General features: G+C 38.6%; 1 protein-coding gene across 5 annotated transcripts in view; it reads right to left on the bottom strand.

Moving 5' to 3' along the window:
• Positions 1-18270, bottom strand: part of TMEM131L (transmembrane 131 like) — a 178342-nt gene that overhangs the window by 25320 nt on the left and 134752 nt on the right. For all 5 annotated transcript variants that reach the window (XR_004260048.1, XM_032248624.1, XM_032248625.1 and 2 more), the window contains 6 exons: positions 15896-16038; positions 12247-12433; positions 11868-12053; positions 11131-11280; positions 10139-10767; positions 1846-1994 (listed from right to left, as the gene is read on the bottom strand). Coding sequence is in view for 4 of the 5 variants with exons in the window: in XM_032248624.1 (XP_032104515.1) it covers positions 1846-1994; positions 10139-10767; positions 11131-11280; positions 11868-12053; positions 12247-12433; positions 15896-16038 (1444 nt within the window). In the remaining variant the exon portion in view is untranslated. The remainder of the gene's footprint in view (positions 1-1845; positions 1995-10138; positions 10768-11130; positions 11281-11867; positions 12054-12246; positions 12434-15895; positions 16039-18270) is intronic.

Consider the following 18270-nt stretch of genomic DNA (forward strand, 5'->3'; position numbering starts at 1 on the left):
TGGTCTTCCAACCTAGGGGGACTCTGACCTCTCCCTCCCATTACTTTCCAACAGGAAGCTTCTTCACAGCCAGACGGCTCCCTAACTGCACCCAATTATGCCTCAATGGCTGCTCCACCAGCGGGGCTCAGCGCTGCCTGCTGCCCACCTTCCCTTCTCTGCCCTTCCACATGCTACCTGCACAAGTTTCCACCTCCTTCGGGAGCTTTCCATGGCACCACAGCCTACACAGGCTTTTCAATCTCTGAAATCCCCTCTACTATGAATCTTGGTGTTTGGTTACACAGAAACGTCTTCTTTCCAAACAGACGGTAAATTCATAGTTTGGACTGCTGGCAACATACTTATTCTGTATCATTTCCACTATATTTGAATCAAAAAATCATGTTTATTATAAAGTTTAAACAAAAGAGAAGAAAATAAAGAAGAAAAAAGAAATCATCCAAAATCCCACCACTCAGAAATAAGCAGGGTCTCCCATTAATTATTCCACAAACCTTATTTGTGAGTATTTTTCTGAGCCTACTTACGTGAAAGAATGGCAGTACAGATGATGGGAATACTTTATAACACTAGGAATATATATAATTTTAAACTAAAAATTTAAGCTCCATTGTAAATGAATTTAACATAAGAAAAATAAACTAAAGTAGAACCAAAGGAACTGCCAAGTTTCAAAGAATTATTTCTTCAATTCATGCTATATTAATTCCTTAAGAATCTCTCTAAGGTTAAAAAAAAGACTATAAAAATATTTTCTTATCACCCTTTTAAACTACGTATTTCATGTTTTCTTAGTACTGGCTCTTTACCGAGAAAGATTAAAATTGAAATTTATTTTCACCTACCTCCCAATCCCACCTCCTGGTTTCTGCAGATTATATTACTATTTTTACTTGGTTAAAGTTTCAATTTTCCAATCTGTTTTGTGGTTAAAATTGCACACTTTTTAGTCTTCGTTCTGGATATAAAATGGATTGAAGGCTCAACAAGAGACCTTTATTATGCCTTCTTCCATCCTGAGTGTTCATTTGTACTTCTATCTTGCTTAGCTAAATTTCATTAACTTGATTTTACAAGAACGGCTTATGATTTCATTTGTATTTAGGGATGTCTGTCTGTTGCCTTTGTATTTGAGCATTAACTTGGCTGGACACAATATTCTTTGTTTACATTTCCATTCTCTCAATGATACCGCTCCACTGTTTCCTGATATTAGATGTTCCTATCGAAAAGTCTGAGGCAAGCTTAAGTTTGTACTTCTCGATTTTCCTGCCTTTGCACAACTCTTTATGTTTGAAGTGCAATTAAATTAATTAAGTACCCACGTCCATTATGATGCATCAATTTTTCCTGTTGTATACATTGTTCCCTTTTGATCTATAAATTTACTTCTTCCCTTATATCAGAAGAGTTTTATTCTGTTATATCATGAATATTTTTCTCATCTTTTAGCGAGAAGACGATAATAGATACAGGGACAAAGACAGACAGAAAGCAATACAACTCAGCAAGAGTATGCCCTAAAATATAAATGTTCAGTAATAACTGGATAGAAGAAATATGTTAGTCAAGTTCTACTCTTCCATCGTTACCTAGAAATTACCCATTTGCTTAAAAATAGATTCGCTTCCGAGTAAAAACTATCTGGTTTCTCTAAAAATTACTGTAGCAACATCTATATAATTGGAAGATAAGTAAAATCCTCTGAACACACACATCAAACTCACCAGTTATCAGTATGGATTCAAATGCAGTGAAACATATGAAATATACATGTTCACTTAATACACATTCCTAAAAATGAGTTTTGTTCTTTTCAATAGGCAAGAAAAAAACACAGACCTCCATGAAAGGTATGTCCTGTTTCTCAGAACACATGTCTTCTCTAGATGTTTTGTGAATCTTCTTTTCTGAAGAAGGCTTTGTGTCCACCTTTTTCAAAGTTTCACAATGATCTACTTCATTCTTGACAGGTACTTGCTGGTTATTCCCTTGAATAAACAAATACAATTCAATTTCTAGCTAATAGTTTCCACTCACATTCCCCATGTTCTTTCCTACACCAAACATTTCATTTGACTTCATGAGAGTTCAACTTAGCATTGTTTTTTAACATCCATGATGCTGTAGAAATTTATTTTCTTCATAGATGAAAATATACTTACATTAAGAGTCCTACAACAAGTCAAGGAAAAAGGTGGGGGGGGGACACCAATATTCACAACATTATTATTCATAATAACCAAAAAGTGGGAAAATGACAAGTGTCCATTGACGGATAAGTGGATAAACAAAATATGGTATATACATACAACAGAACACCATTCCGAGTGACTCACTGCACAACAATGTGAAATACTTAAGACTACTAAACTGTACAGTTAAGATGGTCATGGCTGGGTGCAGTGGCTCACGCCTGTAATCTCAGCACTTTGGGAGGCCTAGACGGGTGGATCACGAGGTCAGAAGATTGAAACCATCCTGGCCAACATGGTGAAACCGTCTCTACTAAAATAGAAAAAATTAGCTGGGACTGGTGGTACGCACCTCTAGTCCCAGCTACTCAGGAGTTTGAGACAGGGGACTCACTTGAACCCGGGAGGCGGAGGTTGCAGTGAGCCAAGATCATGCCACTGCACTCCAGCCTGGCAACAGAGCAAGACTCCGGCTCAAAAAAAAAAAAAAGTCAAGACTTTTTTTCAAAAAAGGAATGAAATTCTGGCACATGCTACCACAGGATGAACCTTGAACACATCATGCTAACTGAACTTAGCAAGATACGAAAGGACAAATGTGTTATGATTCCACCCATGAGGGAACTAAAGTAATCAAATTCATAGAGACAGAAAGTAGACTGGTGGTTACCAGGGGCTGGGGAAAGGAGGCAATGGGTATTTATTATTTAATGGGTACAAATTTACTGCCTGAGATGACTAAAAGTTCTGGAAATAGAAATGGATAGTGGTGATGGTTGCATAACAATGTGAATGTACTTAATGCCACTGAATTTTATAATTTAAAATTGTTAAAATGATGTTTTATGTGATGTATATTTTATATATACATATTTTTTAAGCTGGCAAAGAGGGAAAGAAGGATAAGGACTTGGATTCTGGTCATGACAGCCACTAATTAGTTTCACAGTCAAAGTTAAGTCTCATAAGCTGCCTGTGCCTTAGTTTTCTTATTCATAAAATGAACACAGCCCCACCTTCCTTGTCTCCCTGTTTGACAGTTATAAAGATGAAAACAGAACAGATATAAATGTAAAACATCCCCACCAAAGGACACATGAACTGTTCATGGAAGGTCCTCCTGCTACAGTGAATGCCTGCCCTGCCCCTAGGGAGCAGCCAATCGGCAGAGGAGCCAACAGCTGATTCATCAGATAGCAAAAGTGGGTGCTGGGAAGAACCTTTTCTGAAAATTTTTTTTTCCATTTTTCTTTTAAGCGATTTCATGAGTGTACATCTTCTATCTCTTATACCACAACAAAAGCAAATCAATTTCAACCCCACAATAACCAGCCTGTTTTCTAATTTGAAACGATGTATTTCACAGTACCTTCTTTTTTCTTAAACTGAGAATCCCTAATGATACCTTTGAAATCTGAGAAGTTTAGATGACCATGGGGCAGGGCGAGTATTTCCGAGCAAAGCAGGCTGCAGTCTCTGGTGGATAGACACCTAACCAGATTATCAGCAGAAGCTCCAATCCAGCCCTGCTGTGTGGCTCGGGGCAGGGCAGGTCTCTCACCCACAGAAGGAAAGAAGCAGTCAAGTCCCCTCTGATTTTGAAATTCTGAGGCTACAAATTAAACTCACTCAAAGCAAGATACACAAATTTTTCAAATAACACTTACTAGGTAAACATACTTTTATTTAGTTAACCGAAAATTATATAAATATTATGTAACCATAAAAATGCCAGGCAAGCAAATGGCACACACCTTGTAAAGTAATGCAGGTTTTTATGGTTTAAGTACAGCTATGACAGACTAGGTCTTACACTTTCAGAAGAAGGGGCTTTAACTCATAATTAAGATTATACTCTCCAAATGTCACAAAATGAATACAGAAAATTAATCTTCTGGCCAGATTCATTACATAAAATAAAGCATCGTGCCCTGTTTTTAATGCTTTTGGCTGTGACGGAAATACAAGGGCCAAAGTCATATCCAGAGACAAAGCTGATCACTATCAACTGCTTCCTTTAATAACCAGGAATAACTTCAACAGTAGAGTTAGTGAAGAGTCTGAATCAAAGGCTACTAAGGCTATTTCCCAGGAATTTCTGTCCCTGTACGACAGTCAACTATTTGCCTAGAGGGTTTAGATCACCTTCATTTAGAGGACTGTGGGACACAACTTTCAGATCCCTTTCAAATCTGTGCATTTCTGAACTAAGAGCACCTAACAGCAGCCCTGTGGAATCGCCGTTACCCTCCATTTCCTACCTTGTCAAAATTAAAAGTCATTCTTTAGCAGACATCACCTTTGAAATTTAACTCCTTCTAAAACGCAAATTGACAGTTAGACTTCCACAAAGGAAAACATCAAGCACTGTGAAATAGTGAAGCAGACATCCAAAAGCAAGACAGACCGGGTCCGTACCAGAAAAAGAAAGCACAAGAAGAATATCCCTTTGGATTCTGGAAGCCATAAATATGAAGTACAATACAGATATTTGCCTCAAAAAATAGATGCCATTACTCTCCTGGTGTCCTAATTTGTGAGCAAATGAATTTCCTTAAGTTTTCTTCAGGCCAAGAACATAGCACTAAAAGTGTTAGTCATCAAAGTTTCTTAGGAAGGATAAAAATTTAACAGCCGGTATAAAACCATCCCCAAAAAGTCATAACGCACAGACTTTTAGAAATCAGAAATGCCTTCTGTGGGGCCAAGACTCAGGACAAGCAATAAAATGAATGTTAATAACAAGTTCTGCAGTGACTCTGAGAAATTTTAACATGAAAGTATTCAAGAATAGGGGATACTGAATACATACATCATTTACAAATAGCGTCAATCCACATGACGTGGTTGGATCTGGTGCCACCCAGATCTCACGTTGAATGGTCATCCTCCATGCTGGAGAAGGAGCCTGGTGGGAGTGACTGGATCATGGCGGCGACTTTCCCCTGGCTATTCTCACGATAGTGAGAGCGCTCTCACAAGATTTAGTTGTTCAAAAGTGTGGCTATTCTCACAATAGTGAGAGTGCTCTAGAAGATTTAGTTGTTTAAAAAAGTGTGTAGCACTTCCCCCTTCTCTCCCTTCCTCCTGCTCCCACCACAAAAGACGTGCTTGCTTCCCCTTCACTCTTCCGCCATAACTGTGTTTCCTGAGGTCTCACCAGAAGCAGAAGCCTGTACAGCCCACAAAACTGTGAGCCAATGAAGCCTCTTTATAAATTATCCAGTCTCGGGTATTTCTTTATGGCAGTGAAAGAACAGCCTAATACTTCCCCATGACCTCACTGAATAAGAGTGTTTGTGCCACAGTTAAAAATCAAAAACAAATGGAAGAAACACTAATAATAATAAAGGGGGAAGGAGAAGACTTTGGGAGGCGACTATGTTAATGCCCCTCACAGTGGTAATGGTTTCACGGTACACACTCATTCCTAAACTCATCAAGATGCATACATTAAGTAGGTACAGCTTTATAGCTCAGTAATTCCTCAAAAAAGAGGTTAAAATAAAAAACAAACAAACGGAAGAACAAGAAACACGTGATCTCCTCAGTAACCTGCTTAAAGTTGTACTGTCTCAAATCTAATCACAATCACACGGTCTATTTTGAACAAACCATTAAATCTTCATTTCAAGTTATTAGTATCTATCAGAACTTTTTTTGAATTTCTGCAAATACGAATAAGTTCAGAAAGTTGAGGTATCTAATTCAGTGAAAACTTTCAGGTACCGTTAAGCTCAAGGCTTAAGGTATTTTCACATTTAATTATATCTTTACATTATTACAGGTAGAAAGCTGTGAAATAATTTGTTCACTATTTCTCCTTGGTAGTGCTGAGGCCAACCACAGCTTGTCTTTAGCCATAATTCTAAATCTACATTATTTTGATCAGTGAAAATGGTTATGAACATTTAAAAAGAGTATATTCACAAGATCATTTACATCACACGTAAAGTCCCACTCTTGTCAGATGACCATGAGGCTCTGGAACGTGTAACAAAGGTTTGACAAGTTTGACTTATTTTATAGTTGTTTGACAAGCTGATGCCAAGAAAAAAGTGTAGAAAAACAGCGCCTTAAAGAATGTCAACAGACTATTTCTACTGGGAATTTTAATGTATCATTTACCATAGGCCTCTCTGAAGCAGGGAGGGGAAATGAAGTAGAAAAGAGATAGACACATCTCTTTTTCATTTTTTGTTTCTGTTTTTATTTGAGACAGGGTCTCCCTCATTGCCCAGACTGGAGTGCAGTGGCACAATCATGTCTCACTGCAGCCTTGACCTTCTGGGCTCAAGTGATTCTCCCACCTCAGCCTCCCAAGTAGCTGGGACCACAGGCCTGTGCCCATGCACCACCAACCTGGCTAAATTTTTTTTTTTTTTTTTTTTTAAGATGGGGTTTTACCATGTTGCCCAGACTGGTTTGAAACTCCTGGGCTCAACTGATCTGCCCACCTCGGCTTCCCAAATAAGACACATTTTCTGTTAGTTACAAAATATTCTGTTTCTCGAAGACAAGTATGTAGTCAGAACCATGAATATATACCCTAGAACATTTTCTTCTTACATAATAAGCCACACCTTGGGGGAGGGAAAGGCCTCAGAATAAGAGAGGGAAGATTCTTCAGGTGGCTCCAGGAGTTCTGACAGGTTAGGAAAATCACTTATGGTATTCTTAACACGCAGGTCTGTCCCTGCCTTTCCCTTTTTCCCTTTGAAGGCAACCTTATGACTAGAATGGTTTCTACAGGCCATTTGTATACTTTGGGAGAAATGGCTAAAATGTGGCAAACACACTGAGTGACTGGAAGTTCCCATTTTGCTGGAATCCTAAGCAGAATCCTGCCAGTCAACAGGAAACAACGTGACTGGTACTTAGGATTCTCAGCAATCAGACGGCTTAAGCCCAGCCCAAAGACCAAGCTGTTAGTACAATTCTACAAAACAAATACAGATTCTAGAAAAGATCTTACAGCAGAAACAACACACATTTCACAATGTGAAATACTTTTCAAAACTAGCAAAGAACTAATGTTCAAACCTGGAAGTAAAAACTTGAAGGTTCTTATATATACGGTTTTCTCATTTTCAAGCATTCTTTGCACTTGTGACTTACCTGTCAATTATATGCATGTTTACCATCTGCCAAGTTATTGCAATGTTTTCCTCTGAAATTCAACAGAACCCCAAACCCTTAGTATGACTAAAAAAACTCCAAACCCTCCCTTCAGACTATAATTATCTTTCCCTAGATTTCTCAGTCCTTTCTTATTTTTAATATTTTAAATTCTTGAATTTTAAATTGTACATGGATAGCAGGCAATTTATTCACTTTTTAACATCTTTGATATTTTCCTAGAACAGTGTTGTGAACATAAAACAATCAGAACAAAACACATGTCAATGAATGAACTTCCCTGGGAGGAATCTCCTGCTAACATATTACTTCTGTAGACAAGTAGAGGACCATGAATTAGCATCTCTGAATTTGCTAGTCTGAACATGGTGGAAAGCAAAAGTTCTTTCCTCAGCTCTTATTTGATCTGATCAATAATCACTCTGGTATCACTTGACATGCTGCTAATCCAGCCAAATTTTTTTTTTTTTTTTTTAAATTTCAGCAGTGAGAGATTTGTTGCCCTTTAAAACATTATAAGCATACTAGTAATCTGTACAAGAAGGAAAGATCCTGGGCAGGTTTACCATCTACAATGATACAGGCAAACCCTATGTTTCCAGACTCACATATTAAATTTACTCATGCTTATTAAAGTATTATTACCTGATAATCTAGGCTCAGCTATTGGCATTGAACATCAAGCATTGGACAGGGAGGATCCTGAATAAGAATTCAAATCCTTTGACCTACTCTGACACTACATTTCTCATCCATGCCGTTATATTTCAACTGCTTTAAAGTACTAAGGTGTAGAAGGTCCCTCCATCCATCTACCCCAATGCCGTGGGCATTGCATCTTGCAGGCACATGTCTCTGTGGGCACAAGGGATCACAGAAGCAGCGCTTCTGGAGGGAGGATGCCCTCAAACAACTCTAATTTCAAGTGTGTGCAAAGTCATCCTATGTTAAAGACTGTGCTCAAGCCTAAAAGACTCACAAAACGGGAAGAGTCCAACAGGACTCACTCCATAATTTCACCCTTTCACAAATGTTTTGTATTCCAGGCCCCAGAGAGTGTCTAGGAGAGAAACAGAGTAAGACACCCAATCGCCCCCTCATAACACATCCACAGACAAGGTATGCCATGGTTTGATTTGAAGGCCTGGTTAGCTGCACTACCAGGGGGCATACTCACACGCCAGATGGAAGAGACACAGGGCACAGTGTCAACCCTGCAGAAATCAGTCCACTTCAGGCATGCGGACCACTCCCAGGGGAAACGGCACAAATGAGCTGGATGAGGTGCACCAAGAATGCACATGTGCAGCTGCCTAGACCGCATTTCCTTCAGAGGACTCCAGCTTTCTTTTAAATTAGAAATGTCCTTTTATAGAACATTTAACATTCAGCTTAGGATTTTTACCAAATGCATAAAGCTCATCAGGAGTAGTCAATCCATAATATCTCTGCACCTCTTCTCCAATATCAAGGAGTGAAAAACATGAAGTTATATACAGATGCTTCAAATAAAACAAAAGGCAACTGAGTTTCCCAGATTAAAAAGTGTCAACAATCTGACTATAGGCTGGGTGTGGTGGCTCATGCTTGTCATCCCAGCATTTTAGGAGGTCAAGGCAGGCAGATTGCTTCAGCTCACCCTGGCCAACATGGTGAAACCCCCCCATCTCTACAAAAACAAAAATACAAAAATTAGTCAGGCATGGTGCCATGCGCCCATAGTCCCAGCTACTTGGGAGGCTGTGGTAGAGGACGGCTTGAGCCTGGGAGGTGGAGGTTGCGGTGAGCCAAGATTGCGCCACTGCGCTCCAGCCCGGGTGACAGAGCCAGACCTTATCTCAAACAAAACAAAACAAATCTGCCTAAATAAGTACACAAATGTGCATATTAAAATGGTCAGGATGAACAAAGAAAAGAAAATAAATAAGCACAGGCCCTACGGCTAGATAGAGGCCAAAGGGATTAAAGCAAAATGGTAATTCCCTACGGAGGCCATCCTCCTAGTCTACTGTGGCTTGCATTTCCCTTAACTGTTTTTGCTACATGAGAACATCTGTCTTCTTTTAACCAAGAAATACAATTAGAGAAGAACCAGGGCCAGGAAACCTGAGATAGTGGCAGCTGTTAAATAAAATAGCTGAAGTTTTACTCAGTCAGAAACATTTCATGGGCTAATTTTTGCAAGTAGTCTGAAAATCTGAGTTAAAAAAAAAATAATTAGGGCCAGGCTCGGTGGTTCACACCTGTAATCCCAACACTCTGGGAGGCTGAGGTAAATGGATCACTTGAGGTCAGAGTTTGAGCCCAGCCTGGCCAACATGGTAAAACCCCATCTCTACCAAAAAATACAAAAATTAGCTGGGTGTGGTGGCACTTGCCTGTAATCCCAGCTACTCTGGAGACTGAGGCAAGAGAATCACTTGAACTCAGGAGGCAGAGGTTACAGTGAGCCAAGATCACACCACTGCACTCCAGCCTGGGAGACAGAGCAAGACTCCATGTCAATCAATCAATCAATAAAATTAGAAAAAGATGTCCATGTCCTCCCAAAAAGAAACTATGATATGCATAGTTCTCTAAACTTAAGTACTAAAACTTAAACCTCTTAGTCACATTTTAAAAACGTGGTATCTTGTCTTGAACTTTTCATTTTATGTCTTTTTTCAACATTTAAGCCTTTGCTAAAACTAAAAAACTCAGCATCCACAATTAAAACTAACAGTCACAGGTGAGTACGAATTCCACTAGAAACAGACTGGGGACAAACAGGAGAGAATTATCAAAAGGGATGAAAAGATTACCATTATTTTTTCTGGAAATTTCTGGCAAGTCTGCCTGGTGGTACTGAGGTGAGTTTCTTGGCAAATGGTTTTCAGGTAGTTTCTTGGAGGTCTTCAGTGGACAGAGCTCCCGTTCCTTGAACTCGGCTGTGTCCTCTGAAGTTTTAATGTCAGTTTCCTTAGGAAACATACATGTCTGTATTCCCTCCTTCATATTACATTGTGAAGAAGGATTATTGAAAACAATTGTGTTTTTCAGTGTGTTTTCTTCTTTATTCAGTAAGTTTTTGGGAAGGGTTAAATTCTTCTGCAGGTTGACATTTATGTCACTTGCATATTTGAGGTTGATCCAGTTCTCACCCATGGCATCAGTGCAAATGTCCTCTTTAGCAGCAGACAGTGAGCTGTCCAGGGGCGGAGTCTGTTTTTCCTCAGTAGTCATGCTGGTGCTGCTGGCCGCAGCTGTACTGGTTTTGTGTTTACTGTAATACACTGAGCATTTGTGCTTCTTCTGAGAATGACCATACATGGCTGGGCTCCTCTTCGCAGCATTCTGGATCCTGCTTTGGGGAGTGTTCAATGGAAGGCAGTTCTTCCCCCTTCCTTTATCAGAGGGGCCATATGTATCGAGAAAGTTCTTGCAATTGCTTCTGAATTTAAAAAGAAAAACATTTAGCATTAAGGCAAACCAAATCAAACTCTACTTCTCTGCTTCCACATCCATGAGAAAAGGGTAACAATCAGTACTGAGTGTATTAGAAAGTTCTACCTTCCCTTCTTCTAAAGCTCCAGGAGTTTTCTGCCAATGAGAATACCCATCAACTAAGTTCTCACATGGAGACTATCTCATAATGAAAGGAATGGGGTAGCTGTTCACATAATGACTTAAAGAAAATTTTATGAAAACAAAATGTGGAATCAAAATTTATATTTACTTAAAATTAAATCAGAAATGAGTAATGTCAAAGGTGAGAAACCGCCCCCACTCCCAACCACGCTATAAGAATTCTTACTTGTAAGAATGGGAGCTGATTACATCCATAGGACCATTGTTTTGCTGGGAAGAAGAGCTAGCATTTTGCCTCTGTCTCGTTTTCATGAATTCCATGAGAATGTACTGTGCTTGTTGGAAGGCTATTAAAATCACACCCAACAGGGACAAACTGAGGAAGAAAGCAACAAGGTTCACTATTGCATGGTTCTGACCGGCATTCAAAAGACCAGTTTCATTACAGAAGAATGGGGAATGATTTACGAGAAACATCTGAAGATGCAGTATTAAAATTCCCTAAGATTTATGATATCATAATTTCTGATGTTCCTTAGAGATTAAAAAAAACACACATACACAAGTTTCCAAAATCGTGCATATTTATAAGCTTGACATTACAATTCCATTTTTATAAAATCACTCAAACAGGGTTATGCTAGTCTTCTCAAATCATCACTGCATGAGCTAACACAAGTAATTAATATTCATATCATCCACCATGACTGCCTATGAACACACTATATATGGATCAGAACTGTCTCATACTTCTATGTCTGATGACTTTCTTACAATTAGTTTACTATAACCTTAAAGTGTACGAGTGAATATTTCATGTATGTCACAGTTCTCAAAGCATATAACAATTCCACTCAATTCACAAGCTTTGACTATACTTGGGCAGTTTGCATTTTCATGCAACTTGCCTGGATGACTCCTCTGCTCAGTGAGAGGAGAACAAGAGAGACAGTAGTGGTTTACCTGACGAAGAAGACCGTGAGCCTCCAAAATGATTCCTCCCAGCTGGGTCCTGGAACCACATCTGCACACAAGGGCAACAGGTGATGAGGGAGAGTCACGTTGAGAGTGAAGCGAAATTCTAGGTCTGCTGCGGTTATAAGAGTTAGGTCCCGAATTACCCAGGAAGAGGTAAAGTCTGGAGTGAACCTGAAAACAAAAGAGTCATCTTTATGAACTTTTAATCGTTTTAATTTTAGCCACAAGGCAAAATAATGACAACATGTCTTACTTCTACCAAAGAAATATTTACATAAAAACAACATAAGACATTTTTACATCTTACATAACACACTGTTAAGAACACCACAAAACTGATACCAAGTTAAAGCCCAATGCTTACACAATGCTGATATCGCGGGATGCATTTGGGTCCAGGGAAAACTGATGACAGTCCAGCACTTCGAATCCATACCCTTGGCAATTATACCCATTAATTTTCAGAGACAAAACAGTTACAGGAAGAGGTCCAATATTCTCAACTTTAAAGCTCTTTGTAATAGATAAAATTTGCTTGCTGTCTTTCAGTTCTAATGGGGGACCAAAAAAAAGATATTTAGCATATGTGAACTATAAAATTTATTTAAAATAATTTATTGAATCAATATTTATTGAGCAAACCAACCATGATCTATATTACTAAAACGTGAAAAAAAAAAATCCAACGTAAGCTCAAAGTATGATTTTTATCTAATTTCCAGAACAATTATAGATTCCATTCTATGATACAACAGAGATACTTCAATAGGCAAGATTTTTCTTAAGTGAAATGCTCTACCAAGATACAAAAAGTAACCAAAATCTCTTTTTTCTTAAGTGAAATGCTCTACCAAGATACAAAAAGTAACCAAAATCTCTTCTTTGGTCCTTTACTTTTTAAAGGTTAAAGTTAAAAGTTTGTTCTTCTCAAAAGTCAAATAGTTTGATTTACTACAAGCCACCATATACCCCATGAATCAGGCACAAGAGCATGTTCAAGTCCTTCTGTGTAAATCCATCACAGCTGCTAGAAACACAGTTCAAACATGTGCCATACTACTACACAGAGGCAATGCTTGCAAATAAACAAGAACACATTTTATACTGAGTTTGAAAAAAGAAAGGTTATGTCAATTTTTAAATATCCTTGTGAATTATCACATAAGGACTAATATTTTATCTGTTCTACAGGTTTTTTTTTTTTTGAGACAGGGTCTCATTCTGTTGCCCAGACTGAAGTATAGTGGTGAGATCATAGCTCACTGCAGCCTTGAACTTTTGGACTCCAGCAATCCTCTGACCTCAGCCTCCCAAGTAGCTAGGACTACAGGTACATGCCACCACAGCCAGGTAATGGTTTAATTTTGTGTAGAGATGGGGTCTCACTATGTTGAGCAGGCTGGCCTTGAACTCCTGGGCTCAAGTAATCCTCCAACCTCAGAAAACTAAAGTGCTGGGATTACAGGCACGAGCTATAACAACAGGTCTGGTTCTATAGTTTTTATATTACTTAATTCTATCATTCAAAGTCAACTCTAAATTACTGAATGAATAAATGGGAAAACAAATATCCTAAAGAAGAATTCTGAATGTAAAATTACTAACAAATCTTTTCTTTTCTTTTTTTGGAGACAGAGTTTTGCTCTGTCACCCAGGCTGGAGTGCAGTGTTACGATATCAGCTCACTGCAGTCTCCACCTTCCAGGTTCAAGCAATTCTCCAGCTTCAGTTGGGATTACAGGCACGTGTCACCATGCCCAGCTAATTTGTATTTTTAGTAGAAACAAGGTTTCACCACGTTAACCAGGCTGGTCTCGAACCCCTGGTCTCAAGTGATCTGCCCACTTCGGCCTTCCAAAGTGCTGGGATTATAGGTATGAGCCACCATGCCTGGCCGCTAATAAATCTTTTCAAATTCAGTGCTCATTTAGCATAGTTTTCTAAAACAACAACAACAAAATCTATTCAGCCATTAAAATAGTCCTACAAATTATCCAATGGTTTCACCAACCAGGTTTCTCTGTAGAAAACATACTAAAATGCTTTCTGTGTTTTTATAAAATTAAAAATAGTAATAGGAAAATAAGACAGAATTTACCAAAAGCATTTTACATTGACTGTTTATATCTGTTTCAGATCCTGAGGAGGTTGCTGAAACTAATATAAGTGGTTTAAAGGCATTTCATTCAAACACATGCATAACTTAAAAGTTTTCTAGTGCATGTTAATATATTTTAAAATCTGCACTGTCTGATACAGTAGCCACTAGACACATGCAGCCATTTAAACTTAATTAAAATAAATTTTAAATTAACTTCAACAGTCACAGCAGTTATTTTTATTTTTAGTTTTGCTTTTTTCTGAGACAGGTCTCACTTTGTCGCCCAGACCGGAGTGCAAGTGGCATGCTCATAGCTCACTGCAGCCTGGATCTCCTGGGCTCAATCAATCCTCCCACCTCAGCATCCTAATTGGGACTACAGGAATGTGCCATGATGCCAAGCTAATTTTCTCTTATTCTTAGTAGAGATGAGGTCTTGCTTTGTTGCCCAGGCTGGTCTCAAATTCCTGAGCTCAAGAGATCCTTCCACCTTGGACTCCCAAAGTGTTGGGATTACAGGCGTGAGCCACCACGCCCAGCAACTAGTTATATTTAAAGACTTCTTTTCTTTTTTGAAATAAAGTCCTGCTCTTACAGCTCAGGCTGGAGTGCACTGGTGTGATCTTGGCTCACTGCAACCTCTGCCTCCCGGGTTCAAGTGATTCTCCTGCCTCAGCCTCCCAAGTAGCTGGGATTACAGGCATGTGACACCACATCTGGCTAATTTTTGTATTTTTAGTAGAGACAGGGTTTCACCACATTGGCCAGGCTGGTCTTGAACTCCTAACCTCAGGTGATTTGTCCACCTCAGCCTCCCAAAGTGCTGGGATTACAGGTATAAGCCACCATGCCTGACTATTTTTAAAGACTTCTTAACCCCATGTGGCTAGCGGCTACTGTCTTCGATGACACAGATACAGAATATTTTCATCATCACAAAAAGTGCTATTGGTTAGCACACTTTTAATCTTTTCTCCACCATTTCAGTGATTTTCTGTGATTAGGTAACTGACAGCCAAATTAACTGCTTCGTGTATTTATTTTAAATATTTAACACTACTCTGATAATTTAGCAATTACACAATCTTTTTTCCCTCTATATCTTTTTTGTTTGTTTGTTTTAGAGAGGGGGTCTTGCTATGTTGCTCAGGTTGGCCTCAAACTCCTGAGCTCAAGTGATTCTCCCAACTTAACCTCTTGAGAGGCTGGGACTCCAGGTGCTGGTATGGTTTGGGTCTGTGTCCCCACCAAAATGTCATGTTCAATTGTAATCCCCAGTGTTGGTGGTGGGGCCTGATGGGAGGTCATTGGATCACGGGGGTGGTTTCTCATGGTTTAGCGCCATCCCCCGTCCATGCTGTCTTTGTGATAGTGAGTTACCATGAGATCTGGTTGTTTAAAAGTGTGTGGGACCTCCTTCTCTCTTGTGCTCCTGCTCCGGCCATGTAAGATGTGCCTACTTTCCCTTCATCTTCTGTCATAATTGTAAATTTCCTGAGACTTCCCTAGAAGCTGAGCAGATGCCAGCATCATGCTTCCTGTACAGCCTGCAGACCCATGAGCCAATTAAACCTCTTTTGTTCATAAATTACCCAGTCTCAGGAAATTTCTTTATAGCAATAAGAGAACAGACTAATAAAGGCCTGCACCACCATCTAGCTTATGTCTATTGTCTAAATTGAGTTAAATATCTAAAGATACCACTCTAATCCAGAGGTAATGGCCTATATATGCTCAAATGTTTACCTAATTTAATTATTTGCATCAATGCAATGAATTTACTATAAATTTTTAGAATTTAGAATTTAAAATTTTGAAATTTTAGAATTTAAAAGTTAGAATTTATAGAACCCTTTCACTCTCAGCTTTAATGCCAACCTCCCCTGTCAGAGTGCCATGCCTATGAACTCACGTCTACGGCAGTCCATCAGCGTGGACTCGGGCACCTTAAATCGGAGTGAGCCTCCTGCACCAGGAAGTCTTCCACCCACTTTCAATAACTCCCTCGCTCCAAATCCTTCCACACCGATCATGTCGATAACAGTCAAGTTATTCCTGTAGTGAAAGGAGATGCAAATAAAAACACATTACCATGGAGTCACAAGGGGCAAAGCACTTGAATTTAAATATTCCAAGTTAGCATGAACATTCTTAAACTTTTTTGAAGTTTTAAAAAAGAAAATCGATTTAAATAGTGTAGCATCTTCTTCCATCTCACAGAATAAGGCTGCAGCCACAGGCAAGGGAAGCCACCACTGCCAAGCACCCGAGTGAGCTGACTGCAGCAAGATTGTGCAAACGATGATGACCTCCTTCTAAATACAGCTCACACACGTAGCCCCATATATTTTTATAATAACTAGGAACCAGTGTAGTGATCAGACATTCGAGAGAAAAAAAAGCTGAAGAAATAAAGTGGAGGACACGGGCAAACACTAATACATTTAGACAAAATGATGAAACATATTTACAAAGTCAATTAAGGTGTTTTTATAGTAATTGTAAGAAATTCTGCCCTAGGGATGATTCTAGAAATAAAATTCTACTGTTTCTTTTGAAGTGAAGATTTAAAATTTCACCCCATAAATAATATGTATCTAGTCAGGTTTTTAATTAGTCAAATAGTAATTCAAACTAGCATGTGTCTTTTCATTAACTGAAGTTCCAGGGCAAAAAGGTGGAAATAATTTTTATTTTTTTAAATTTTTATTTATTTACTTATGAGACAGGATCTTGCTCTACCACCTAGGCTGGAGTATAGCGGCATGATTATGGCTCACTGCAGCCTCAACTTCCCAGGCTCATGCAATTCTCCTAACTCAGCCTTCCAAGTAGCTGGGGCCACAGGCAAGCATCACTATGCCCATTTAATACTTTGTATTTTTGTAGAGGTGAGGTTTCAACACATTGCCCAGGCTGATCTCAAATTCCTGGGCTCAAATGATCTGCCTGCCTCAGTCTCCCAAAGTACTAGGATTGCAGGCATAAGCCACTATACCTGGCCTGGAAATGATTTTTAAATGATGCAAGTTGGAGTGAAGGTCACTCCTCATAAATATTATAGAAGAGAATTCATTTTACTTTTGTAATTGTATAGAATACATTGAAATATCTTTACATCTTTAAAGGATTAAAAAGCTTTTATTAACCATTTAAAAACCTTTAAGTGATGGGGCATTATTTACAGAACAGAAACTATCAAAAGTAAATTAACTTCTATGAAAAATTTAGACTTTCAAGTCTGAGACAGTTCAACCTGGATGAAATAAAGTTTGTCTAGGACCTTATTTCTTCAATGAAGAGTCGGTTTAAATGAAACACTAAGTCAAAAAAAAAGAGAATTTAAAAACAAAACAAAAAAAACGAAGAAACAGAAAAAAAGAAATTCTTACAGGGCATTAAGTATCTTTAGTTAAAATGCTTAATGAATAAACTCAAGAACTTTACATATTTTTTTCTTAGTATCATTCATTTGTCCAAGAGCAAACTTATAAAGAAAATCTGAATAATAAATTTTTTGCCAGGTGATCTGATTCTATAAGTTTTTTAAAAAAATAACTCAAATGTGGCCGGGCACAGTGGCTCACGCCTGTAATCCCAGCACTTTGGGAGGTTAAAGTAGGCAGATCATGAGGTCAAGAGATTGAGACCAACCTGGCCAACATGGTGAAACCCCGTCTCTACTAAAAATACAAAAATTAGCCAGGCTACTCAGGAGGCTGAGGCAGGAGAATCGCCTGAACCCGGGAGGTGGAGGTTACAGTAAGCCAAGATATCATGCCACTGCACTCCAGTCTGGGTGACAGAGTGAAACTCTGTCTCAAAAAAAAAAAAAAAAACAAAAAACAAAAAACAAAAAACCTCAAATGTCATTTATTAAAAATTAAACTTGTGTTAGACTTCTCACTAATGCAGAGCCTCAACATACATCTGTATTTGCTATAAATTTTTTAAAGACTCTCAAGACTACCTAAAGATGAAAACAATTTAAAAATAAAACACATTTAGCATGCTTAAATCAGTTAGCAGTAACTCATTTCAAAGGAAGAAAAGGAATAAAAAGAGCCAATAGGCTCAGTGAAACACCTTTTCTGTTGTATATTGGAGTACTGAGAATTTCAGCAGCAAAAAGAGATGAAAGTGATATGTTTGTCAAATACTAAAGACTGAAAATATCTACCGCAGTGCTTTAGTGATCTTTCTATGCTAAGGGCAGAGGAGTAGATCTATGTATGAGAGTGTGTTCTGCCTTTTGAGACAGCACTGAATGAGGTGCTGTGTGGAAAG

This window comes from Sapajus apella, unplaced genomic scaffold (assembly GCF_009761245.1).
Source record: "Sapajus apella isolate SASKATOON/1434 unplaced genomic scaffold, GSC_monkey_1.0 scaffold67, whole genome shotgun sequence".
NCBI classification, from domain to species: domain Eukaryota; kingdom Metazoa; phylum Chordata; class Mammalia; order Primates; family Cebidae; genus Sapajus; species Sapajus apella.